Raw genomic sequence first — 26,487 nt, forward strand, 5'->3', positions numbered from 1 at the left:
TAGACAGAGAATTAGAACCAATCCCCAACACAGAGGAGAGAGGGCAGTGGCTGAACAAGAAGAAAGCCAAGCATCCTAGAAGCTCAGCCCTGCAGAAGACCTGCTAATGAGTTCATGTTGGGTGGTACCCAAGGTGTCCAGATAAAATATTTAGGATGTACTTTTCCAGGGATACTATGAGAGCAAGTCCTGTAATGTCGAGAGAGGGCGGCTGGAGACATAGGTGCACTGAAGCATAGTCATACTGAGTTATTAGAGACTTGACTGTTCAGATTCTTCAAGAGATACCAGTGGCAGATTTTTGTGTCACCGTGATGGGACTGTTTCGTTAGGGACTGTACACCCCAGACAACACAAACTCTTGTAAGCATGTTGACAAAAGCTGTTCATCACCGTATATTCCAAAGACAATGTGGAGTTTAAACGACAGTAGTAAATGAATGTGTATCAGCCAGTGTTAGTCTAACGCCCTTTGTCTGTTTGAAGACGGGACCTCTAACCTTCAACTTTCCATATTCCTGCCACAGCTGGGATTAAAGGTGTTCACTGCTACACCACCCGACCTTGAATACTTAAGAGTTTTAATCAAGGGATAGCCTACCAAGCGAACTATTCTTTTGCTCTATTTGCTTTTGCTTTTATGACACTTTGGTTTGTTTGTTTAAATGAGCTTAAGATACTCTACCAGGACCTCATTTTGGCATTTCTTGGGAATTTTTTCTTGCCAAATTCAAACAGATGTATTCAACAGACAGCACATCAAACAAGCAGAGGAAAGAGGAAAGCCATTCTGACGTGGGTTTTTAGCTCCCTTAGTAGCGGGAGGCAAAGGACAAAGAAGATGCTTGACCAGCTCAGTTTAGGAATTATCCCATTAATAATTTTGGACCATGCTTAGGCATAGGGAAGTGGACTCACAGAAGTAGAGGCAGGGGGTTAAAGGGACTTCTACACACTACACTATTATTTGAATTGTGTGATGCCTCCAGTCAGGTAAGTCCTGGGAAGTTTCAGGCACAGTCAAAATAGTTGGGATTCTAGCTGACTATCGCAAGTTAGCGACTTCCATCTCCTGTTTGACTTAAGCTTCTGTAAAGGGAAATTCTGTAATTCAGTGGGAACAAGACGAGAATGTGAAAGGTGCAGAGGAAGACACCATGCTGGTCCAGAGACAGATGGGTATATCATTCTATATAATCCCTAAAGCTCACAGTTCAGACTTACCTGCAGTAAGTCCTCTACAACAGGTAGAAAGCTGCTTTCCTACCAGGAACACCATGCCTTCAACTAAGATTGTTTATGTGGTTTAATCTCCTATAGCAAAGCTTGCAGGAATCCCAGCATGGCCAGAGTTCGGGGTTACCTATTGTTCTGCTTTCAGCTAGTAAGATGGCTGCCAACAGGAAGCTACCTCATCTTCTTCCTTCCCTTTCAGGCACAGTGATGTAGCTCACCCCACTTTCTTCTTAGGGGAAATGGCCTCCCAGACAGCATCCTAGCGAAGCCCCTTTATGACTTTTAATTAGAATGGGGCTACCTGTGCAGCTCTAGGCTTCCACTTGCTGTGAGACATCCGCTTTCTGCCTAGCAGCCAACATCCACACATGGTTACAGAGACCAGAGAGGATTGGCAGGAAACGCCTGCTGGTGGGCAGTCTCACTGTGTCCAGGATCACACTCCATATGCAGGAGAAAACAAGAGGCAACTGAAGAGTATCAACACTTTAATATTTGAACTATCAGGTTATAAAAATTGATTTACTGAAAAATATGGAATAATATTTTCCTTAACTTTCATTCTCTCTAAGGTCACCTACCCAATTGGTCTGGCCCTTAAAATCTTTTCCAGTGATTTATTAATAACCTATCAATTTCTCAATGACTCAACTTAAAGATACCATTTATTTCCAGCATACATGAAACATGACAAAATCATCACTAAATTTCTACAGTGGTTCTAAACTTGATTCGCTTTGTTTTGATGAACCCCACAGAGGATCCTGTGACTAAGGATCTCAGTATTAATCAAATTCTCCCATGGGCTTTCCACCAGAGCCAACATGAGTATGGGTTCTGGAGTAGTTACAGCTACACAGAAGCCTTGGTTTCAAACAGAAATGGGTTTGGGTCCTAATCTGGAGAATCTCCTATAAAAACATCCCTAAGAGACTCTCTGTTACCCACAGGACTGAGAACGTCCCTTCCCAGGAGTCAATAGTTAGCTTAGATTGCTCTAGCACTTCTGAACCTTTTAGGCATTCTCGTGGAAACTAGCTGTTCACTCTGCACATCCTGAGTCTCAGAAACAATCACAGCTCAACCTCAATGAACAGGAAACAGAACAGCGCGGAGGGAAATTCTAAGAAAAGGCCATCCTGGTTTCAAGCGTCTGTCCACTAGTGGAGGCCATCAATTATGGTGGCCCAGTAGCTTACTGGGAGGCCTGGACATATGTTCTCATTGACACCTAAGTCTCTGAGATGAAGGTTTATCATTTATAGAATTGAATGACCACAGCAGGATCTGCCTCCTGAAGCTTCCTCTCTATCCTAGTCTTGGACCATGTTGTCTGTCGTACTATAGCCGGTTTCTGCCACCTAGTGGTCAATTTCAATTTACAGACTCGAAGCGAAGATGAACAGCACCTCAGAAAGCAGCTGTTGTTTTTAATGAGCATGAATGGCAGTGCCCCTTTCCTATCTTTTCTCTAGTCACATATTTCTTTCCCTTTTGTGCATTTCGGCGTGTGCACGGGTGGAGGAGGCACATGCGCACAGGAGATGTGCAGGGGGCGCATGAGCACAAGGAGACGTACTCATATGTGTTGAGGTCTGAGGTCGATGCTGGGAATCTTCCTCAACCACTCTCCACTTTAATTTTGTGTTTTGATCAATTAAAAAATTTACTAAACATAGAAAAGAAAAAAAGTATTGGTCAAAGCCCATTCTTACTAAGTTCCCTGCAAAGTCGGGGACAGAAAGTCACTATACTTTTGGTCTAAGCTGTTAGTTTTCCTGTCTTCAGATGGCAGATTCAAACTCCACTTTAAGCTACTAATGTGTGTGCTTGCTCCAAATCCGTAGCCTAAAGGCAGAGGCGACGATCTGGAAGATCAATAGTGAAATAGCGCCAGCTTTGAGCCCGGGTGACCCCTGTGCAATCACCATAGCCTGGTCCTTGCTCTGCTGTGCTGCCTACCAGCCACCGCCACACCCCCGAGGGGTGGGTGGATCTGCTATGCTTGAAGGTGGGTTGCAGCACGTGTGGAAAGTTCTACACTATCTCTGACACAAAAGTCTCATAGAGGGGAGAGCTCACAGATTTCTAGACTGAAATTTCTAGAAGAAATCTAGATTTCTACATTTCTTCGCCGGCCAGCAAGCCCCTGGATCCTCCCTCTTCTACCGGCAGCACTGGGATTACAGGCAGACTATTCAGCACCTGGCTTTTTATGTGGGTGCCGAGGACCTGAACTCGTGACCTCATGCTTGTGTGGCAAGCACTGTACCAACAGAGCCATCTCCCCGATCCTCTCTAGGCACATCTTACGTAAGTTAACTCCATGGGATCATTGAAGGGATGAATAAACAGAAGAGAAGGGCGATTAAACCGACACTTGAATAGTGGTTCTTCTCCCAGTGAAGAAAACCCCTTCTTAACATGAGAAGAGGTGTGAAAAAAACCAAAACCAAACAAACGAACAAACAAAAAACCGCTCCGTATTGAGTCCTAAGAAGCAAACTGGAAGCTCGCCCCAGAGCAAGGCTGCTCATCCCACTTTTCCTCACTGGAGCGCCAGAGACCTCGCCGCTGTGGGCTCCTTTTGCTCAGGTAAGAAACATGATCACTCAGCCAGTCTGGGCACAGGCCAGGTCCTCACTGTGTGACCCTGAAGGACCTGTTCATGCTTTTTGAGTTTCAATTAGGAACACTAGGAAGGAATTAGCCATGTTATGTACATATGCATGTTTGCACGCAAAGCGCGCACATCGCTCGAACACACACACACACGCACAGGAAACACACACCTAATTTTTATTTTCCATAGCTATTTCTGAATTATTGAAGTGTCTAGTTTAAAATTTCAAGGAATATAGCTATGATCAAGTACTTGCCCAGCATGTGTGAGATCCTGCCTGAAAGTCCTAGAACTTCAAAGATGCTTGTGTTTGCTGTGGATGCAGCTTGGGAACAGAACACTTTCCCAGCTCGTGCAAGGACCTGTGTTTGATCCCAGGACCACAAACAAAACGAAACAGAACACAAAAGGACACAACAAGACAGACAGGGCTTATAGCAAATGGCTAGAAAATGACCTGAACCTAGCGGAGGAGATAGAGAAAGCTTTAGTTTCTATGTGTCCAAAATAATGTTCATGTTCTTTTAGCCAGGTGTTGTAACACACGCCTGTAATCACAGCATGCAGCGGGTTTGTGGCCAGTTTGATCTATATCGCAAACTTCATGCCAGGCGAGAGTATCTAATGACATCCTGTCTCAAAGGAAAAAAAAAAAGTCAGATGGTCTCATCACAGGAGCTCACACAGTAAATCCAGCTGTCAAGATGGCTCAGCAGTTAAGTGTGCTTGCTACCAAGCCTGAGGATCTGAGTTTGATCCCTGAGACCCACCTGGTAGAAAAAAAGAACTAATTCCTTCAGTTGTATACACATACACACACACTTTCACACATCAAATAATCAAATAAACGTAATTTTAAAAAGTTAAGCTGGTAGGTATGTTAATTGTCCTGGGATCATTGATCACTTCATGTGGTGTAACAATGCCACCCTGTGTGCACTATAAAAACATCAAATTATGTCAACTAAAATATTAATTAAAATAGGGTAGTCCAATTTTTAATAGTACAAGAACGTCCACAGAAGGTCATTTTGTGGCAAAATCTATGAGAAAAATATGTCTGCATATAGACTGCGTGTTTTGTTTGGCTTATGCTCGATGTCCCCGCTCAGCAATCTGTGCTCTGTGCCCCTCTGTCACTGCTTTCTCTTTCCCTTCCCAGGGAATCATCATCTTAAATTTTGAGTTTTTTTTTTCCCAGTAGATTCACTAGACACTATGTGTTTGCAAATAATTTTACAAATATTCTTCTTATATTTCTGTTAAATTCTCACAAACTCTTCAACTTATTTTTCACATATTTTTTCAAATGCATTCATGTTAAACATGTTATTGATGTAGTTTTTATTGAATCCTATAGCTATGTATCCCATAATAGATTTGCCTTCTGGGAAGAGATTGTATCTGTGAATTGTGAATGGCTTTGCGCTTGACTATAAGTGTTGAAGCTGAGGTAGAGTTTCTTGGCTTTCAACACTCTCTGAATGTCAAGCTGGATTTAGGAGTTTGTACTAAGTTATAATTTTATTAATATCAGATGTGAGTTCTCATGGTCTACACATACTCCAGAATTCTGATGGTATAAGATAGTTTCAGTTTGCTTATTTCTAGTCACCAATGAAGACCTATTTATTATGCATGTCCATAGTTTTGCTTTTGTAAAATTCCTGTGTATAACCCTCATCTGTTTTCCAGTTGTAGCAGGCACTAGACCTTAGTAGGCCCCCAGACCTTAGCACGACTGACTCCATGATAAAAGTACCATTCAGGCTGTAAAACTCAGCACAGAGACAGCATCACTAATCCATCAAAGGCCATAATTCTGGGAAAGTTACTAAATGTACTAACCTTGCTTTTTGGCTTCTGAGGTTCTGCTTCTGGCTAACTGTCCTTGTTAACCGAAGTATGTCAACCAGGACATGGTTTTTGTGCTTAAAAGCTTACCTTAAGAAGGGCTTGGAGCTACATTGGGATCCCAAACACTTGTGTAGGTTGTAGGCTTCCTAATAAAGACTTCCTATTGGCTTAAACCCATGTCTGAGCAGTCTTCTCTTGTGGATACCCCACAACACAGTTGAATTGTTTATGCTACACAGATAAACATTCTTAATGTATTTTATGCCTCAGTCAGTTTCATGTTGCTATAATAAAATGTAAGAGACCAGCTAACTTACAAAGAAAAAAAGTATGTTTAGCTCACGGGTTGAGAGGTTAATTGAAAGAACAGTATGCTGCCAATTCTATGAATATGTCACGGCAAGGATGGTGGAGCGGGTGAGGAGGTGAAAGGGGTGAGGAGGAGTGAGCACTTTACAAGACAGTAAACGGTAAAGAGTTAAAATGCTGTTTCTGAGGAGCTCGGGAACACGAGAGCTGCACTTCTTGCTGTTAATGGTCCCAGCTAATGTTTTAAAACTCGCTAATCACGCCTGATAAAGCTTGCTAGACCTCCTAGGAATTCTACTCATTTTTTGTTGTCATTTTGATTTTTCAGATAGAGTCTTGCTCTGTAGCCCAGGCTGGCTTTGAACGCATGGCAATCTTTCTGTTTAATTCTCCCAAAGGCTGGACTTATAGTAATGAGTCACCACGCCCAGCTTCTCCTCAATTTTATCTCTCTCCTTAATTTATTTTCAACCATACATATAAAGTAATGGGTTTCACTGTGGAGTTCTTTAATATGTACCTTGCTTTTGTTTATTTCCCATCCTCCCTTTCCCCACCATGCCCCTCCCCTCTCCTGCCCCGCCCCTTCCTTGCTCTCTGGGCCCTCCTCTTTCCTGTTATGGGTACTCTATTATCCTCTTTTCCTCAACCATCCCTTAAGACCTCCTCTTCCCACCTCTGACAATCAAATGGCATCCTTTCACTATGACTGGGAGGCCATCCCAGAATCCCACCAGCCATCGCTGTTCAGCGAGCTGGTTTTGTCACATAGCACGTGCTGTCTTTCTCCCTTTTCTCTATTCTTTAGATCTGCAGCACGTCCACCATACGCCTGAAGCTGGGAAGAGATGCTCTGTGCTATGTTAGCGAGGCTGTGGAACTAGAGGCCTGAGAGCAATGGCTGCTACAGAGTTCTGGAACTTAGATTTCCTGGAATGCTATATTCTGTTGCTAAGCTGTGTACTATCTCCTCACAACCAGGGAGGCAGGCACCTGGGCTCTTTGGAGTGAGAGTGGGAGAAACTGGAGGGACACAGCTTTGCTCTTTTGAAGGCATCAGACAGTCGGCTGTTTCCACCGATAAAATCTCCTTAAGTCCGGAGATTTAAGGAAATAACAAAAACTCAGCCGAGACCCAATATGAGGCTGGAAGGACATCGGCGGACCTGAGTTCCTATCGGCTGATTTATCTGCTTTAAGAACGGTTCTCAGGTATAATTTTCTATTCATCGTTAAAAAATTTGCTAACATCTTAGGTATGCTTACTCATAAGTCTCAAATATGCTTTTTAAGGCATACAAAAACCAAGTAAGACACTTTGAGGAAAAAGGTGGCTGCCTTGTAAAGTTAGTCACTTATTTTGAGGGGATCGTACTAACAGCACTGCATTATTCATAGAGACATTTATTCTGTGGGGGGAAATTGCTAGCCCATTTAAAGCAATTGCTGCGCGTATACCAGGTGTGTGCACACAGCAGGGAAGAAGACGGAACACCCGGGTAAATCCAGGCATGCCTGACGATGACATCCTATTGAAAGGAGCCATGAAGAAGTGGCATGTTTTAAAACAAAAGCAGGGAGGAGCAGGTGCTACGAAGAGTGTTTGAAGAAGAAAAAGGGTTAGAAGGTGTCGAGGCTGGGGTGACAATGGGGATTACTGCAAGGGGGCGTTAGGACACCTTTTGGAGAAAATGTGTTCCCAGAACAATACATCCTGCATGAGAAGAAGCCACAGGGACAGCTGTGGTGTGCTGATCTGGAAGAGTGGGAGAGCAGTGTTCATGTTTCCAACAACGGCTGCACACGATGGCCACCGCACATGACTTTCAGCTGCTCCTTTTTCGGTGTCTTCCCTTTGTAAGCCCATGTGCTATGTGTGCACTGTTTTGAACTTAAAGGTATTAATATTTTATGTAAATGGGCAGGACATTTTTCTAAATCACATTAACTGGGTCTTTTTACAATCCTTCTCTGGAGGATTGTATTTCCCTTATTTTAAATAAAATTTGATAATTTACTGATACACGTGTAGATTCGAGAGACCACAAGAAAGGAAATTTTTGCTTTCATAAGTATCTTTGAAACATACATACATATATATATATATATATATATATATATATATATATATATATACAGTTTTGATGTATGGTGTGCATCACGTGCTTGAAGAACTGTGGAAGCCAGAAGGCTTTAAATCACCTGGAGTTGAAGTTAGAGACAGTTTTGAGCCCATTATAGTCCCTGGGAAATGAGTCTGGGTTCTCCACAAGAGCAGCAAGCGCTCGTAAGCTCATCTCCCCGGCTGTAGATTTTGGAGCGACGAATGTGATGTGCAATTAAATTCCGTACACAGTCTTCACATTTCCGTCTCAACGTGACAGCAGTGGAGCATCTCTGAGTAGAGTACGAACAGAACCCAGCGATCTTCTCTGGGGAAATCTCCTGAGTATGCTTCCTAGTGAAGAAGTCTTAAGCAGCAGGTTTTATAACATAAGTAGTAAGAGGTGGGACGTTTAACTAAACAGAGCTAAAGTTCTTGTGTGTTTACAAATGACCTTATTTGTAATAGAAATTAGTGCAGAACGAGGCTAAGTTCTAGACCACTCTCTGTTGCTTGTGCTAATCTGATTGGACTGGCTGGAACTACTTGCAGCCCGTGGGTGTCCCTTTTGCAAGCCACGGTCCTTGACGCCACAGTTGAGCTGGTAGTTTTTAGTATGTGGCTTCCCCATAATTTGAGATAGGTGCTTCTGTAATGCAGACGTGTCTTCTGGATGACCATCGGACGTAGGGAAAATAATCTAGGGATTGTTTTCTATAGCATGCAGAGAGTACCTGTGAAGTACTGGAAACGAGTGTGTGCCCCCACCCTCGTCTCTCTGTCTCTCTCCCCTCTCCCCCTCTTTCCCGCTACCCTCTACTATGTATCACAAGATTCTGTATGTTACTGGCTTACGTGTAGAAGTGGTCATAACTCTGTTTATGGAATTCATCTATGGTATGTCAGTCAGTTTAGCACTAACAAATATCTCAAATATTGAGTTCAGCAAAAAAGACCCAGTCTCTTTATTGGAAATGAATATCATTTCTCATTTTCCAACAAATATATTTATTCAATAATTAAGAAACTTATTTCTTGGTCTCTACTGGCAATAATCTCTTATTTTAAAATGTATGCTCAGGGCTGGAGTGATGGCTCGACAGCTAAGCACACTGGCTCTTCTTCCAGGTTCTGTTCCCAGCCATCACTTACAACTGTCAGTAATTCTAGTCACAGGGAATCTGATACCCTCTTCTGGCCTCCAAGGCCCTGCATGTACATGGGGCACACATACATTTGAGGAAAACATCCATATGCATAAAATAATAAAAAATTAAGTATGTTCTTTTTATGTTAAACTTGTTTTGTAAATGTATGTAGATATGAGAATTATCATACTTTAATTTCTTATGCTTTATAGTTCATTCAGACTTGTTATCTGCTATAAAGTAAAACTTTGAAAGGAAATTATGGTTCTAAACCAATTCACAGACTCTAGAAAGAAGTTTAATAAACACGGGAGGCAACGGGGATTCTCGCAGCAGTGAAGTCAGCCTGAGCATGAGCTGAAGGAGAAAAGTGGGGGCCGTTATTAGGACAAAGGAGCAATGGGTTTGCTTTTCTTCTAGTTTATGTTTTTTTTTAAGTTTACATGCTAAAATAATTTAAAGTACAACTTTAGTTTATTAATCAGCTGCATTTCCAAAAATGTAAATTACTATTGGACTTTCAGGGAACAGGGTTCTAATCCATTTAAGTAAATATAACAAAATACCAGAAGCAGAACAGGCTATAAACAACAGAAAATATTTTCTCATGCTTCTGGAGGCTCTGATGTCTAACATGAAAGCATCAGCAAACTCTCAGGCTGGTGAGACCCAACTTCCTGGCCTCTGGACAGCATCTTCTCAGCATGTGTGTGGTAAGATGGCTCTCTGGAACCTTTTCTATAGGGTACTAATCTCAGTCTTTGAGGACTCCACCTTCATGATCTAAATACCTTCCAAAGGCTCTATCTCCTAATATTATGTCGATGGTTAGACATCAACAAAATAATTTTGTGGGGCACAAGAATTCTTTGTATAGCTTTAGACTCTGCAAAAATTTGGATGATATATCTGAACAGGATCTTTACACATGGTCTTCGATTGCTAAACACCGCGCAGAACACGACATCTGATCGACCTTTTTCAAGGCCGGCATACAGCATTTCTTTAGAAAGAGTGTGATGAGTCCCAGACCCTTCTGTGGTTCTTTTGATGAGAATAATGGAGGCTGTTTTGTTTTCTGGTTTATTTGTCATGCCCAAATTCCTGGACAATGTCCCTTCAAACTGACCTAAGAGAACTCATGTGGGGCAGATACATCAAGGAGAAAAACTGGATATTCTAGTTGACATTTAAGTCAGTTCCAACAGATTGTAGATGAACAAATGTGAACCTAGAAAATCAATTAACCATTCTGTGTTGATCCCAATTTTCATTCCTAGTTTATTGACCCACCCCTGCAAGCTTGAATTCCTCTTCTGTACTGTAGATTAAAAATGAATGTATTTGCTTGTTTGAACCAGAGGACCCACATTGAAAGACTGAATGTAAAGTTTGATTATAGGCCTGGTGTGGTAGACAGTTACGATCCCAGCACTCAGAAGGCTGAAGAGGATTGTGAGTTCTAGGCCAGCCTGGGCTACATAGTGAGGCTCTGTCTCAAAAATCAATCCATCAGTAAAATAATATTACAGTTTGACTATACAAAGAGATTCGAATTAATCCTCCTTGTGATAGTACCCTAAAGGGTTAAAACAAAGTACACTCTTTATGTATCTTTAAGTAAGGATACTTTCTAATTTAATATTTAAGTATAATTTATCTAACCTAAAATAATTTTAGAATGACATCCTAGTCTCATCCTGTAGCTGTAACAAATGCCATGGCCAAAGGCAATATAAGGGAAGGAAAGATCCGTTTCGGCTTTGAGTTCAGAGTCTGTCCTTGAGGAAAGCCAGATCAGGAGCTCAAGCAGGAACTTGGAGGCAGGCCTGCTTGCCATCCCAGACAGCATTATCTCCAACCATGGAACTCACTTCATAGGCAGAATAATCATAACAGAGCCATGGAGGGTGTTGCTTAATAGCTTACTTACAGACCTGTTATGCTGGCTACTTTTATGTCGACTTGACACAAGCTAGAATCATCTGAGAGAAAGAAACCTCAGTTGAGAAAACACCTCCATAAGAGCAGGCTGTGGGCAAGTCTCTAGGGTGTTTCCTTAAGAAGTGATTGGTGTGGGAGAGCCCAGTCACTGGGAGGTGGGGGGGTGGTATCACCCGTGGGCAGGTGATCCCAGGATGTATAAAAAAATCAGGCTGAGTAAGCCTGGAATACCAAGCCTATAAGTAGCACTCCTCCATGGCTTGTTTCAGCTTCCTTCCCTACTAGAGTTACTGCACTGACTGTCCTCTTAAAATGTGTGTGACCTGAGCGGTGTAAACTGAAATAAACCCTTTCCTCCCCACGCTGTATTTAGTCATGGTGCTTTATTACAATGATAGAAACCTGAAAACACTAATGTGTACCAGCTTTCTTGTACAGTCTAGGACCACCTACCAGGAAATGGTACCATCCACAGAGGGCTGGGCCTTCTACAACGTGAGCAATTGTGACAATCCCACACAAACATGCCCACAGGCCAGCTGGATATGGGAAAGCCATCAATTGAGACTCCCTTCCTAACTGAAACACATACACACAAAATGAGATTCTTGAAAGTGTTTTCTGGTAACATGGCTGGTAATTTGTACATCATGCAGTCTAGAAGTATACCTTGAAAAACTTGAACAGATTGGTATAGTATAAAAAGATATCCATATAGGCTGGTGAGATGACTCAGTGGGTAGAAATACTTGCTGGATGAGATGGATCCCCTGTTCCATGGTGGAAGGAAAGAACCCACTGTTACCCGCACATGCACACTGCAGCATGCACGAGCCCAACCTTACACACACACACACACACACACACACACACACACACCGCTACTATGACATAAATGAATAAACAAAAGATGTCAATAAATTAGACATATTCAATGACATCCTGCATTCAAGTTCTGTTATTTGGACATGTTTAGTCCTACATGTTCTTCTGACCAGATAAAATAAATGACAATAAAACTGTCTCTTTGCCAGTTCTGGTATGATGAACAAGGCTTCCTTTATAACATAGAAAATATACAACGTCTGTCAAAAATGTCTGTCTTAGATTTCGAGAGCAGTATGTCATTTAAAATTGCACCCATTTTTTTAGACGTGTGGTGTGTGACTGATGATAGTGATAGAAGAACATTTGCTATCACTGAGTGCTGCAAACAACTTAGCAAATGTCATCCAGCTTACCAGCTGAGCATGTGGGGTCAGAGGTCACTCTCTTGTTTACCATTATTCATTTGGAGGATGATATGAATTTGAAAACCTAGATTTATTACAGATACAATATGAAAGTTTCTTAAAGTATTTTTGCAGATATGGTATTTTTAAAGCCTAATTTAAATGAACTCATTAAAATAAATACTAATCATGTAAATAATTTGCTCATAAGACAACAGTGATCTTAAACACAATGAAAAAAATAGAATTTTAGATTCATTTTTTCATTAGGACTACGATTCTCCCCCCAGGGGAACTTATGTTCTGTTCAGCTCTAGAATGCTTATAAAAGTTTGATTTGACAACAAAGCAAGTACCCATTGTCTGTCTTTGTTCACTTGTTTATTTTGTTAGTCCATCTATAAGTGAAGCCAATCAAGTTAGATCCCAAGAACTTTTGTGGCAATGGCAGAGAGAGGAAACCAAGAGGCCATGACTACTATCCTTAAATCCTCAACATCTTCTCTTCACCCAGAGTACAAAGCCAGACACATGGCGGAGAGATACGAAGGCTGCTTTGCCATCAGGCACACGCCTCATCCCAGAAGAGTTTGCCATATCAAAGGTAATGGGGCCTCAGCTGCTCAGATGTTTGACTCTTCCATGCATAAACTAAAACTTTTACTTTAAACATTTAACCATTGGCTAAGGCAAGTGCTAAGATACTGGCTGCTAGGTCCTAGTGCCAGTAGTGTAGACATTTGCCCATAGATCTTTAGTCCATAGATTGCTTGTGTTGGGATAGGGGCCTAGGGAAATGACCAAGGAACTCAGAGCTGGGGAAGTCATTTAGAGAGCTCAAGATGGCAATGACTTAAAAGTATTTTAATATCTTAACTACTTTCATACCTGTATTAGTCAGAATTCTCTAGAGTAACAGAACTTATACAATGTATCAACCAATCTGACTTCTTCTATCTGTCTATCATCTATCTATCTATCTATCTATCTATCATCTATCTATCTATCTATCTATCTACCTATCTACCTATCTATCTATCTAGCTGAAGGGAATTTATTAGAATGATTTACAGGTTATGGGCCAGCTAATCCAACCATGGCTGTCTAACAGCGGAAGGTCCAGTAAGTGTTCAGTCCATGAGGCTGGATGTCTCAGCCGGTCTTCAGTATACACCAGAGTCATAAAAAAAATATATGATTTAAAGCTAGTGAAGAAACGGACTTGTGAGCAAGGGTAGGGCAAAGCAGGCAGAAGGGGAGAGCTTCCTTCTTCCATGTCCTTTACAGAGGCTTCCAGCAGAAAGATTAGACATGGCCTAGATTAGACATGCCTCTTCCTACCTCAAAGATGCAGATTAGAAGTGTATCTTTACAATTCAAATGACCCAACTAAGCAAAAACAGCTACAGCAAAGACAACAAACAAAAAAATCTTCGCAGGTGTGCCCATCCATTTTTGAGTTTTAGTTAAATTCTAGACGTAGTCAAATTGACAAACAACATCCATACTGGGATTTGAACACACGCCCTAGTGAGGGATATTTATGTGCATACGTATGTACATATGGTGGGGAAGGAGCCCAGGGCCTTGCATATGTTTTATCTCTCCTTCCTTTCTTCCTCTCTTCCCTTCCTCTTTGTCTGCCTCCCTTCCCACCTCTCATTCCTTTCCCATTTCCTTATTTAACCTTCAGTAGCGAGCCCTTGGAAATTAGATATGGGTAGTATCTTCTCTTATACTGAAGAATAAAAGCATATGTGCTTTCTACCTATACATGGGCTGTAGCGAGAAATGGGGTTTTGAGAGGTAGATTTTTCAAGATTACAAAGTACATAGAAAACAAACAGAACTGTTGGCACTAGATACAGTGAGCCAGCCAGTTCATCCCGGAGGAGGTGACTGTGGGACACTGCCTACCAACGCCACCTCAGCTGGTGGGTAATCACTAGTCTCTCTTATCCTTCCCTGAGACTCATCTTGCTTCCTCAATAAGTGTATTCTGCAAACGCTGACCTGGAGTGACAATGCAGGCAAGCCTGATAACAATAGTACTAGGTTGTGGTTAAGTGTACGGACATGAGTGGTGAAGGGAAAGGTGCCAACATGGAAAAGAACATCCGGAAACTTGAGTAGAAGGCAGACATGTCCTACTAAGAAAGACATATATGAGTAGTGTATAATGACCCCCACTAGATGAAAATGAGTTATATTCCTAAAAAAAAGTGAGAACATTTTCATAATAAAAATGAACCATCTCTTGGTGGAAAGGAACAGAGCCCGGAAATAAAGAGACTTAGAGGTTGCAAATCCTGTCAAACCACACGAATGTCCCTGCCATACAATGATAGCTAAGCAACACTAGAATGGGAGGCTAGAGAGGATTTCAGGGAATAAAAAAATGTCATGGTGACCAGCTGGAACAAAGTATGAAGGAGACATGATGTGAACCCGTGCTTCTTCGCTTTGCTACCTAAGGTTATCAGGTTAACCTTATATCATAAGGTAGGCTATCATCAGGTTAACCTTATATCGTAAGGTGACAGGAAAATATGCTGCTTCTGGTGAAACAGGGGTGCTAAGGGGAGATGGTGGAGCTTTTTCACTCAGCAGTGGCTTGTGTCTCAATCCAGATTAATTTGTATTCTTGATGTAGTAAATGTATCAGCAAAACCCAACAATCTTACAAAGACCACATTCTAGTCAAACACCGTATGCCATCAGTGAGGCAGACAGCATTCCTGGCACCCAACACTAACAGTCTGTCCGAGTGGAAGCCTGAGACTGGTCTCAAGTAGAAGTTGCAAGTGTAGGATACACATTGCAGAGTCATTGATAGAAACATAGTGTTTAAATCACGGATATGGATCATCGAGCTAATCATTCAGTCTTATATCCATCTATTCATTTTATCAACAAACACTTGGTGTGAGTCCACAGGCAGGGCCCGGTAGCAACAATGCCCGTGCGGGTGGTTACGTAGATGACGTGGGAAGTGAAGGGAAAGAGTATCAACAAACGGAGCAGAAGGTAGGCTTGTCGAGGAGAGTACCTGTGGGAGGAAGAAATCGGTCACTGGCTGCGCGGTACACTTACGATGTGCTGCATAGCGTGTTAAGAAAACTGAGATTGCATCCCAGTCAGAAGAGATGTCTGTGTGCACTCAGGGTTCTCACACCCTCGCCCCTGGGCCACTCTTCAGCACCCTGCATCCTGGCTGCCTCCCTGCCGCTTGCAAATCATATTTGCTAATGTTACCGCTCTCCTTATTTTGACGAAACTGAGGAGCATAGTCAGGCAGGCCGTGAGGCTGGTAACAGAACAGTTAATCAGTTGCCCTCATCTAACCCGTTCTCCATGAGAGCACCACAAGAACCGTACTTACTGTCTCAATTTGGCTATTTAGGCATCCTGCTAGAATCCCCCCAGAAGCGTTTACATGCTGGTGTCTAATCCTGGGGTGTGTCTCCCGTCTCCTCAATTCACCTCACATTTCCCCGCCCTTATGTGCACACACCTTGTAGTTGTATCTGGGTTCACTGAAGATGTGACAATCCCTTTGCAAGTTCTGGCTTTTCACACATACTTTCTCTAGACAGAAAACGCCCCCACTAATCGCTGTTTCTTGTCTTTCGTATATTGGTTTAAACATCACTTCAAAAGACTTCCTAGGCCACATATCTTCAGTCTGGACTGTCATGTGATGCTTTGGCATAGTGCCCTATATTTTCCTCCAGAGAAGTTTTTCTCAAATTAGGTTCTCTGGGGATACTAATCTGGGAATTTGTGTCAAGAAGTTTGATTTGGAAGTGTTTTGTGGAGCAACATCTACGAAAGAAACAAAGGAGGCAGAATTAAGCAGGAAAGTGAGGGTAACCGTGCCACAGAGGCTACAAGGGAGAGTGGGGCCCTTTTATAGGGTTCTCAATTCCAGGTAAAGACTTCAGCTCTTTGTGAGTTCCATCAGCCAGGCATGGGGGTGGGGGTTAGTGTTTTGTTGTGTGCTCCTTTCAGCCAAAAAGAAATTCCCAGACAGAGAAGAGCTAGCTTGAGCCATAGGAATCAGCAGTTGATACTCATGTCCGTGGGATAGATAACTTCTGCTTCGGTTCCTGCCTCCAGGCTCCGTCCTTGAGCGCCTGCTCTGACTTCCCTTCATGATCCACCCTGATGTGGACCTTTACACCAAACAAATCCTTTTTCCGGTTAAGTTTTTGGTTATGGTGTTTTATTTACAGCAGCAGAAAAACAAACCAGGATAAGTAGTATGCATTTTCTTAATAATTTCTGTCATTTTAAACCTCCTAATTGTTAAGGGATAGTCATCCATTAAGGAAACAGTTAGCCTGTACCAAAAAAAACAAAAACAAAAACAAAAAACAAAAAACAAAAAACAAAAGAACCGAAACAACAGCAACAGTCTCTAGAGACTGAGTATCAATCAGAGACTAGGGAGTGAGGACTGAGCCTTTGCTTGGCTCTCTGACAAGGGAGCCATTACACCTCTGCAGCAGAAAACTGACTCCCCATAGTGGGCGTGGTCTCTCTGCAGCTCAGTTCTGGAACCCTCCCCTGAGCTGCAGGATGGGTTCACTGCCCTTCCACACACTGTGAGCCACGTCCTGCCTCATAGGACTCTCAAACCACTACCCCACTGTTCTATTTGTTCCTTTACACCTTCTAAGTAGTTCTTTCCTAACTCTTGAATCGATGGAATATACATTTTTTTTCATATTATTTCTGTCTGATGTGAGATTACCATGCGTGCACATTTGTGTGTGAATGTGGAAAAAAAGGGGGGGACCAATAATAGAAAAGAAACGAAATACAATAGGATCAGAGAGGGTCTATTCTCCTGTGAAGGTGCTCCAACATACACAATACATGCACTACATGGTTTCTTTTTAAAAAACAAATTAAAAGATAAATTAGGGGTTTCAATGAACATGTGTAAGTTAGCTTCCCTATATTTAATTTGGCATCCAATTTTTTACTGTGTGCCTGGGTTAATCACTGCTCTAGTGTTTAAAGCATAATAATAACATATGATAATGTCTGTAAGATAGACAGTTACTATTAGTAAAGTCTGAAGTACGTAACCAAATAAAATGGCTGGTGGTGTTAGCCAGCAGCCATTCGTTCAACCATCAAAGACCCCAGCTTCCTGCCAGGCACTGGGGTAGGTACTAACCACAGTCAGTAAAAATCAAAGAGGAGGCCAAACCCCCACCATGAGGCTCACAGCCTGGCGCAGCTCTGACAAGGAGTTTACAAACGTTTAATAGACTAGTCAGAAGTGCTGGGGGAAAACATGAGAACGTTGGGAGACAGCGTGTGGTGCGTGTGTTCCTAACAGGTTTGTCAGCAAACAAATAAATGGTTGCCCCTATTCTTCCAGGTTTGAACAACATCCCAATCTGCACTGTGAACGATGATGACATATTTCCCAGAATGCTGTATTGCTGCGACCAGTTTAGCCCTTCAGAGAGGAATGAGACATCATTAATGAAATGCAGTAACCCACCCAGCACAGCATCCCCAGAGAGCCCGAGTGTCCGAGGACAGTCACCAGTCCCAAACAAAGTGCTTGCAAGGTCTCACTCTGGTGAGTCCCTATAAACAAATGCAATGCGTTCGTAAGCCTCTTGCAAGTGACCGGAAAGCAAGCTGACTGGTTAAATAGCTGCAGCAAGTTACTTTAGGAGCTAGGTTATTCACTATAGACAATTTACATTCTTCTAACCACAATTTAGTAAGACATTATTGTTAACAATATACTATTGTTGTTATTAATTCTTTTTATTATTGAGTCCAGGCCAGACTCAACACTATTTGGTGAGTGTAGTGCCCAATCTCTAAGAAAGTAAGTGTGATGTCTGATTTCAAGTGTCAGCTCTCAACTGGATTTAGAAGGCACACCTCTGGGTGTGTGGAGGAGGGCGTTTCTGGAGACTGTGGGCAAGCGGGGAATGTAGATGGCACCATTGCACACACTGGATATCCCATGCTGAATAGAAATAGGAGAAGAAGAAATAAGCCAGCTGAGCACCGTCCTCCATCTTCTCTGCTTCCCGACTCGACCCCTAACGCATACTCCCTCTGTTAAGCCTTCCGACGAGGACGGGTGTATAACCTCAAACCATGAGCCAGAATACGTCTGTTCTCCTCTAAGATAGCTGTTCAGTGTGACGAGAAAAATAACTAGCCAAAGATATCAGTTATAAGTGTGTGGCCAGCACTGATTTAAAAACCCAACAGACAAAAGGTGGGTCCAGTGAACACAGCAGGAAGGGAGACCCGCATACAGCCTCCCACAGGACTCTCATCTCCGTACATCCATGCCCTGAAGACATTGCCTTTTGTTCTCATGACACACTTATCTTTCCCTCTGGCCCATTGTGCACTGTCAGGTCTTTGGTAAATTGTTAAATTAGTAGATGCTTCCTGTCTTCCAAGCTCCCGCTAGATTGGCCCATCACGCTGTTCCCAGCATGCAATGGCTTTCCCTGATCAACATATCAGAAGCTTCCACGTTCTTTTAGTTCTTTTAAGTATATCAGCAACATGCTCAGTCTAAACTTTTGGTTTTGGATTGATTTTGTTTTATATGTATGAACACTTTGCCTGCATGCACATGTGCCAGGTCCAGAAGTGGGTCAGAAGAGGGCATCAAATCCCCTGGAACTGGAATTACAGAGTTATGAGCCACCACTGCACACTGGAACTGAACCCAGGTCCTCTGCAAGAGAATCAAGGGCTCTGCCACCCAGCCACCACCTCTCTGACCTTTAACACAGTCAGTTTTACCATGGCAACAGTTAGCTAGCCTTTTTTTTTTTAATTATTATCACTTTTATTTTATTTTTTACAGTCCAGTCATTGCCCCCTCCTGGTCTGCAGCTCCCACAGTTCCTCATCCCATTCCTCCTCCCCCTGTGTCCAAGAGAATGTCCACTATGTCCTTCCAGGCCTCCCCATTCCCTTGGGCCTCAAGTTTCCTGAGGATTAGGTACATCTTCTCCCACTGAGGCCAGTCCAGGCAGTCCTCTGTTGTGTATGTCAAAGGGCTCAGACCAGCTTGTGTATGTTGCCTGGTTGGTGGCTCAGTGTCTCAGAGATCTCAGAGTCTGGGTTAGTTGAGACTGCTGATGGTCTTCCTATAGGGTCACCCTCCTCCTCAGCTTCTTCCAGCCTTTCCATAATTCAACCATAGGGGTCCCTGACTTCAGTTCATTGGTTGGGTGTAAGTATCTGTGTCCGTCACAGTCAGCTGCTTGTTGAGCCTCTCATTGACAGCCATGCTAGGCTCCTGTTTGTAAGCACACCATAGCATCAGTAATAGTGTCAGGCCTTGGAACCTTCCCTTGAGATGGATCCCAAGTCACTGGACTACCTTTCCCTCAGTCTCTTCTCCAATTTTGTCTCTTCAGTTCTTTTAGACAGGAACAATTTGGGGTCAGAGTTTCTGACTGTGGGATGGCAATCCCATCTCTCCAGTTGATGCCCAGTCTTTCTACTGGAGGTGGACTCTATGAGTTAACTCTCCTCACTGTTGGGAATTTCATATAAGGTATCTCCCTTTGAGTCCTGAGAGTCTTTCACCTCCCATGTCTTTGGTACTTTCTACAGAGTCCCTCCACCTCTCACTCCCTGAGGTTGCATATTTCTATTCATTCTGCTGGCCCTCAGGGCTTCTCTCCTGTCTCCCCCACCCCCACCCATCCTACCATGCATACCTGATCATGTTCTCCTTTTCCTCTCTGCTTCTCCTCTCCTACCCAGGTCCCTTTCTCCCTCTGCCTCCCATGATTGGTTTCTTCTCCCTCCCAAGTGGGATTGAAGCATGCTCACTTGGGTCCTTCTGCTTGTGGCCTCCCACTCTCCCAGTATCTATTCAGTATAGTACTTAAAGTTCTAGCTAGAGCAATAATACAACAAAAGGAGATCAAGGAGACAGAAATTGGCAAAGAAGTCAAGGTATCACTATTTGCTGATGGTACGTGTTTGCTGATGATAGTATACATAAGCAACCCTAAAAATCCTACCAGAGAGCTGATAAGCAACTTCAGCAAAGTGGCTGGATATAAAATTAACTCAAACATATCAGTAGCCTTCCTTTATACAAATGAAAGAAAATAGGAAAACAACACCCTTCATAATAGTCACAAATAATATAAAATATCTTGCAGTAACTCTAACCAAACAAGTAAAAGATCTGTATGACAAGACCTTCAAGTCTCTAAAAAAAAAGAAATTGAAGAAGACCTCAGAAAATGGAGAGATCTCCCATGCTCATGGATTGGTAGGATTAACATAGCAAAAATGGCCATCCTACCAAAAGCAATCTACAGATTCAATGCAATTCCCCGCCAAAATTCCAACAAAATTCTTCACAGACATGGAAAAAGCAATTATCAATTTCATATGGAAAAACAAAAATCCCAGGATAGAGAAACACAATTCTTAACAATAAAAGAATTTCTGGGGAGAAATCACTGTCCCTGACCTCAAGCTGTACTACAGAGCAGTAGTGATAAAAACTGCATGGTATTGGTACGGAGACAGACAGGTTGATCGTTGGAATAGAAATAAATCAGTTAGCCTTCTTAATATGATTGAGTTCAGTGACCAAACCAGGGAATGGTTCTGCCCCCTTTCAGGCTTGGTCATTTTACATCGTTAAGACAATGCCTCATAGGCATGCTCACAAGTCAACCTGCTCTAGAAAATTCCTTACTGAGACTTCCTAGGTGATTCTAGGTTGGTTGGGCTGTCAATCTGATTTTTAGATCTCAAGACAAGGTCCTTCCGCAGTCCTTCCAATGTAATTACACATGTTCAGTTCCTTATATTACTTAAATTTTGTCTTAAAACCAAGTAGTTTGTTTCCAGCAAGGGGGCATTAGCTGAACATAGTCACCAACCAGAACACTGCTGTTACCAGAAGGTAACAATCTTTCTTCAGACAGAACTGATGAATTTAGTTACTATGGGAATTGTTCACAAAAAGTTTACTTTGAAAAAATGGTGCGTAACTATGGCTTTGCTCAGAAGAGACATTATCTTCGGTCAGTAGAAAGGAGGCCAAGCAAAGCTGTGGGTGATTTAGTTAGATCACTCACAGGTGAGCGATAGGGTTGGAAGAAGAGAGACAAATAAAGAAAGCAACTATAGTGCAGGGCAAATCTTCTGTCTTTGGGGCAAACAAAAAACATACACATTGTCTATGAAGCAGGAGTGACAGGGACATGCATAAGAAACATGCGGTAAGTCTCTGCTTTACAGTCAGTTTAACTGAATCAAGAAATCCTGGAGTAGCCAGGGCTGGAAGAGACCTGCAGTTCTAGTCACTTGGGAAGCTGAGTCAGGAGGTTCCCAGGTCAGCCTGGGTTGTGGTGTGAGAACGAGAACGAGATAGGACAGGGGGGAAAAATGGAGGAAGGGAGGGAGGAAGGGAGGGAGGGAGGGAGGGAGGGAGGGAGGGAGGAAGGGAGGAAGGAAGGAAGGAAGGAAGGAAGGAAGGAAGGAAGGAAGGAAGGAAGGTAGGTTGGTTAGTTTGCGGTCTGTCTTCATCTTATGCTGGGAATAGAATCAGTGTCTTTTTTTTTGGAAACATAAATGAACTTGTGTAACGTTATTATACACAGATTTACATCACAAGTTTCCTCACAAGCACACATAGGTCAGGGCTGACCTTAATTTAAGTTTAGATAGACTAGGCTATCTCAGCAACAAATACATAAAGCATGTACGAAACCGTTTAACTTAATTTAAATATATTTTCCCAATTTCTTTCAGAGCCACGTAGAAAATTCAGTCAGTGTTCCAAAACTTCCAGAGAGAAACCCTTGGTGAAAAATAAGGTAAAGAACTGGCTGCCTGCAGCGAGCTTTGCAGCTTCTGTGACTTCTGGCACTGGGTCTTCCTCACAGTGCTTGTCACAGGTGCTCTCACACCATTTTACAGCTCTGTTAAAGTATAGCTAATGAGATATCAAATGTTGACATCCCAAATACACAAGTTGATGCACAGTGACAGATACACATGCACCACCCCCAGGGAAACAGCACCCAGAACAGGAGCAGCACTCAGAACAGGAGCTCTATGCGGTTCCTCGTGAGCACCCCCAAAGAGAAACGCTGTTCTGCCACTAAAGGTGATGCAGACTCTTAATTTTTATGTAAGTGAGACCACATGCAAGTTCTCTTTCAAGATGAGGTTTCGCTCAGCAAGATTCTTCTAAGATCAATTGAAGTTGCTATGTTGATTCTTAATGCCAAGGGACTTGGTTGCCTCTTGGGTTGAAGTCACCTGTTGAAGGGCATTGGGTCATGTCCATCTTTCTACCAAGCTATGGTGAGCCCACACACAGTCTTTATATGTTTTCATCCTGGCTCCCCTCCCAGTCAATACCTGCAGGTACACTTACCGTGTTTTCAGGCCAAGTTGTTTTCCGACTTCTGTTCCCTTAGCATGTCCAGAGTTTCCTTTCCTCCACTGCCTCCTTAAGTGTAGTCTGATCGGTTTTAGTTTTTAGCTAATGGAAGTGAAGTGTACTTGCAGTATGCCATCCTAGCACGAGGAGGCTGAAGTATGGCTGCTACCTTAAAACCAAACCCAAAAGCCAAGCCTGCTAATCCAGGGACTGGGGTGTGTTACTTTTGTGGTTTTAGCTTTGATTTTTCTCTCAGATGATGAAGACGAGAGCTTTCCTCTCCTTCCCTGTCATTTATGTGACCTTTTATGGCACATGATCAAATCTTCTGCCTGTCTTTAAAATTGGGTTGTTGGCCTTTCTGTAAGTGTGATATGAACGCTTCCTACATAGCCACCTAAGTCCTTCCCCACGTGTATTTTGCAGATGTTTTCTTTAAATCTTGCCTTTCTGTTTCAATGTCTCCTCCAAAAATTATTATTTTTGGTAGGCCTAAATTTCTAATTTTTTATAATATTTTCAAATGTGCATGCTGCACATCTCTGTTGTGCTTTACTGTGATGGTTGAGCCCCTGGTGCATGTTACATAGAAACAACAGAGGCCGACATCCTCATCTTACACTTGTCCCCCAGACTTCTATTTTGAAAGGCAGTGTCGGTTCTGCCTGCTCAGATGCCCACCAGGCAGCTCCTTCTCATTTACACACTTGATCAGACATGGGGGATGAATTTTGTCAACCAATTTTTCTGCTTCCGAGATACTAGGTTATGAATATAGTGCATTACACAGGCCAGTTTTCCAATATTAAACCATCCTTGCATTCTGGGTTAAAGAGTTGATTTAGTACAGTGTATTGTTATTTTCAGTATTACAGTTTATAAAATACTGCTTAATGTTCTTATGTCCTTGTTTGTGAAAAATTGTAGTTTTCTTATAATGTCTTTTTCTGGTTTGCTCTCAGGACAAGGTAGGCACAGTATAATAAGTTGGGAGGCTCTCTTTAATCTTCTGAATGATTTGAGTTGATGGCTATAATCCTCCAGTAAAGCTAGCTAGGCTTGAAGTTTCCATCTAGTCAAAAGTTTTAAACTGAAAATTCGGTTTCTTTTGTTTCGTAGCTAGAGGTTTGCTTTTCATGCTGTTTTTAGTAAGCTTAGGCAACTTGCATTTTTTTTTCAAGGAATTTGTCTATTTCATTTAACTTCTAGGATTTACTGATACATTTGTTCACGAAATATATTTTTTCATGATTTTACATCTGCACAATCGTTTGTCTTCTGGTCCCTAATATTACCACTTTGTGCCTTTTCTCCCTTGATGTATGTCCTGGTTAGGATCATCACAGCCGTGATGAAACATCATGCACAAAACAACATGGGGAGGAAAGGGTTTATTTCACTCACAGTTCCATATGACAAACAGCTCATCATCAAAAGCAGTGACGGCAGGAACCTGAAGGCAGGCACTAATACAGAAGCCACAGAGGGGTGCTGCTTACTGGCTTGCCTCTCATGGCTTGCTCAGCCTGCTTTCTTATAGAACCCATGATTACTAGCCTAGGGATGGTACTACCCACAATGCACTGGGCCTTCCCCATCAATCATTTATTAAGAAAATGCCTTACAGCTGGATTTTGCAGAGACATTTTCTCAATTGATATTCCTTCCTTTCAGATAATTATAGTTTGATTCCAATTGACATAAAGCTAGTCGGAACAATGTGTTTGCCTCCAGGCTTACAAGTTCTACTCATCTTCCCCAAGAATAAATGTTACATTTTCATCAGTTATCACCAATGTCTCCGCCTTTTTATATCTTGTTGATCCTATTCAGAGACTGTTGCATGACTGGGCCACCGTCATCTGGAGATGCCATCCTTGGGTGGTCCTTTTTGGGCCCTGAGCTTTGAGATCTGTCTTTCAGACAATTTCAGGATATTAAAAAGAAAAGTTCTTTTGGTTTTTCGAGACAGGGTTTCTCTGTGTAGCCCTGGCTGTCCTGGAACTCACTCTGTAGACCAGGCTGGCCTCGAACTCAGAAATCCACCTGCCTCTGCCTCCCAAGTGCTGGGATTAAAGACGTGCGCCACCACCGCCCAGCAAAAGAAAAGTTCTTATTTTTCATTATCATACAATGATCTCAAGGCAAAAATGTCTGGTTCATCTAACGAACTGGCTCCTTACTGTCCTTTTACTTTAAACCTGTGAAACCTTTGTTGTCTTATACAATCTGACTCTTCAACTTATTTGTTAAAACTCTGAGCATTTCAGTTATGTTCCATGGGGGAGTAGAAGCAAAGTGTGTTTCACTCTCCGTCCCAGTTAAGTGTGTGTGTGAGAGAAGTGTTCAGTGAGAGTCTACATGTGGTGCAGCTTTCCTCGTATGGCTGCCAGCAGTTAAACTCGTTTTTTATCATTCTGGTCATCTCAAGCCCAGGTTGACTCATTTCCTCATTAGCTTGGTGTCTTAGTTAGGGTTTGACTGCTGTGAACAGACACCATGACCAAGGCAACTCTTATAAGGACAACATTTAATTGGGGCTGGCTTACAGGTTCAGAGGTTCAGTCCAGTATCATCAAGGCAGGAGCATGACAACATCCAGGCAGGCATGGTGCAGGAGGAGCTGAGAGTTCTACATGTTCATCTGAAGGCTGCTAGAAGACTGGTTTCCAGGCAGATAGGACCAGGGTACTAAAGCCCACACCCACAGTGACACACCTACTCCCGCAAGGCGACACCTCCTAATAGTGCCACTTCCTGGATCAAGCATTTACAGACCATCATACTCGGTGTGCTGGTCAATATCAGCCACAGCAGAAGGTGGTTGCAAAGCCTTCCCCGGAACAGACACAGAGAGCCAAGACTTTGTGTATCTATTTTAGACATAAAGTCCTCATCATGTGTTGTTACCATTGCTTAAACTGCAGGCTGTATTTCTAGCCCATCCCACCCCAGGCATTTCTATTGCTTATTCCACTAATAAAGAGAAGAAAATTAGTTCCTAATTCTAAGTCTCCAGCAGTTAGCAGAGCGAGGATGCACAGTTCACATAGTAAAGTCTCTTCATAGACAGAACACGGATCTTCTTGCTTTCCTGGTGATAAAAGAAATCTTCCCAACTCAAACCATATCTCACTGGGGTAGGGTTCATTGCTGCCTGAAAAACAATGAACAAATTCACACACGACAGTTAAATTATTATCCTGAGTCTCATTAAGAGCTTTAAATGATTTCAACCAAAGTTAATGATATGTCTCCATGTGCTTTGTCTCCAAACACACATGTTTGGTAGAGTTTAAAGGGCACTTTAATTATTAACACTTAAATTAGTAACATTGTTTTGCTTTTGTGGTTCTCTTCCTAAAGAAAAATGTTTCTCTGGCATGTATAAAGGCACTTGCTCCCAATCCTGATGACCTGTGGTAGAAACCCAGAACTTTTGGGGTATACGGCAAGAACTGCATCCTTCAAGTTGTCCTGCGACCACACATGTACCATGCCATATTCCTATGCAAGCAAACTCAAATACACACACACACACACACACACACACAGAGAGAGAGAGAGAGAGAGAGAGAGAGAGAGAGAGAGAGAGAGAGAGA

General features: G+C 42.5%; 1 protein-coding gene across 1 annotated transcript in view; it reads left to right on the plus strand.

Annotated features, from left to right (window-relative positions):
• Positions 1-7,134: 7,134 nt before the first annotated feature.
• CUNH4orf17 (chromosome unknown C4orf17 homolog) overlaps positions 7,135-26,487 on the plus strand; it is a 26,519-nt gene continuing 7,166 nt past the window's right edge. The window contains exons 1-4 of the mRNA XM_028760508.1: positions 7,135-7,237; positions 12,968-13,057; positions 17,849-18,055; positions 22,249-22,313. Of these exons, the coding sequence (XP_028616341.1) occupies positions 12,985-13,057; positions 17,849-18,055; positions 22,249-22,313 (345 nt within the window). The 5' untranslated portion in view covers positions 7,135-7,237; positions 12,968-12,984. The remainder of the gene's footprint in view (positions 7,238-12,967; positions 13,058-17,848; positions 18,056-22,248; positions 22,314-26,487) is intronic.

The sequence above is a fragment of the Grammomys surdaster genome, unplaced genomic scaffold (genome assembly GCF_004785775.1).
Source record: "Grammomys surdaster isolate TR1022 unplaced genomic scaffold, NIH_TR_1.0 126531, whole genome shotgun sequence".
NCBI lineage: Eukaryota > Metazoa > Chordata > Mammalia > Rodentia > Muridae > Grammomys > Grammomys surdaster.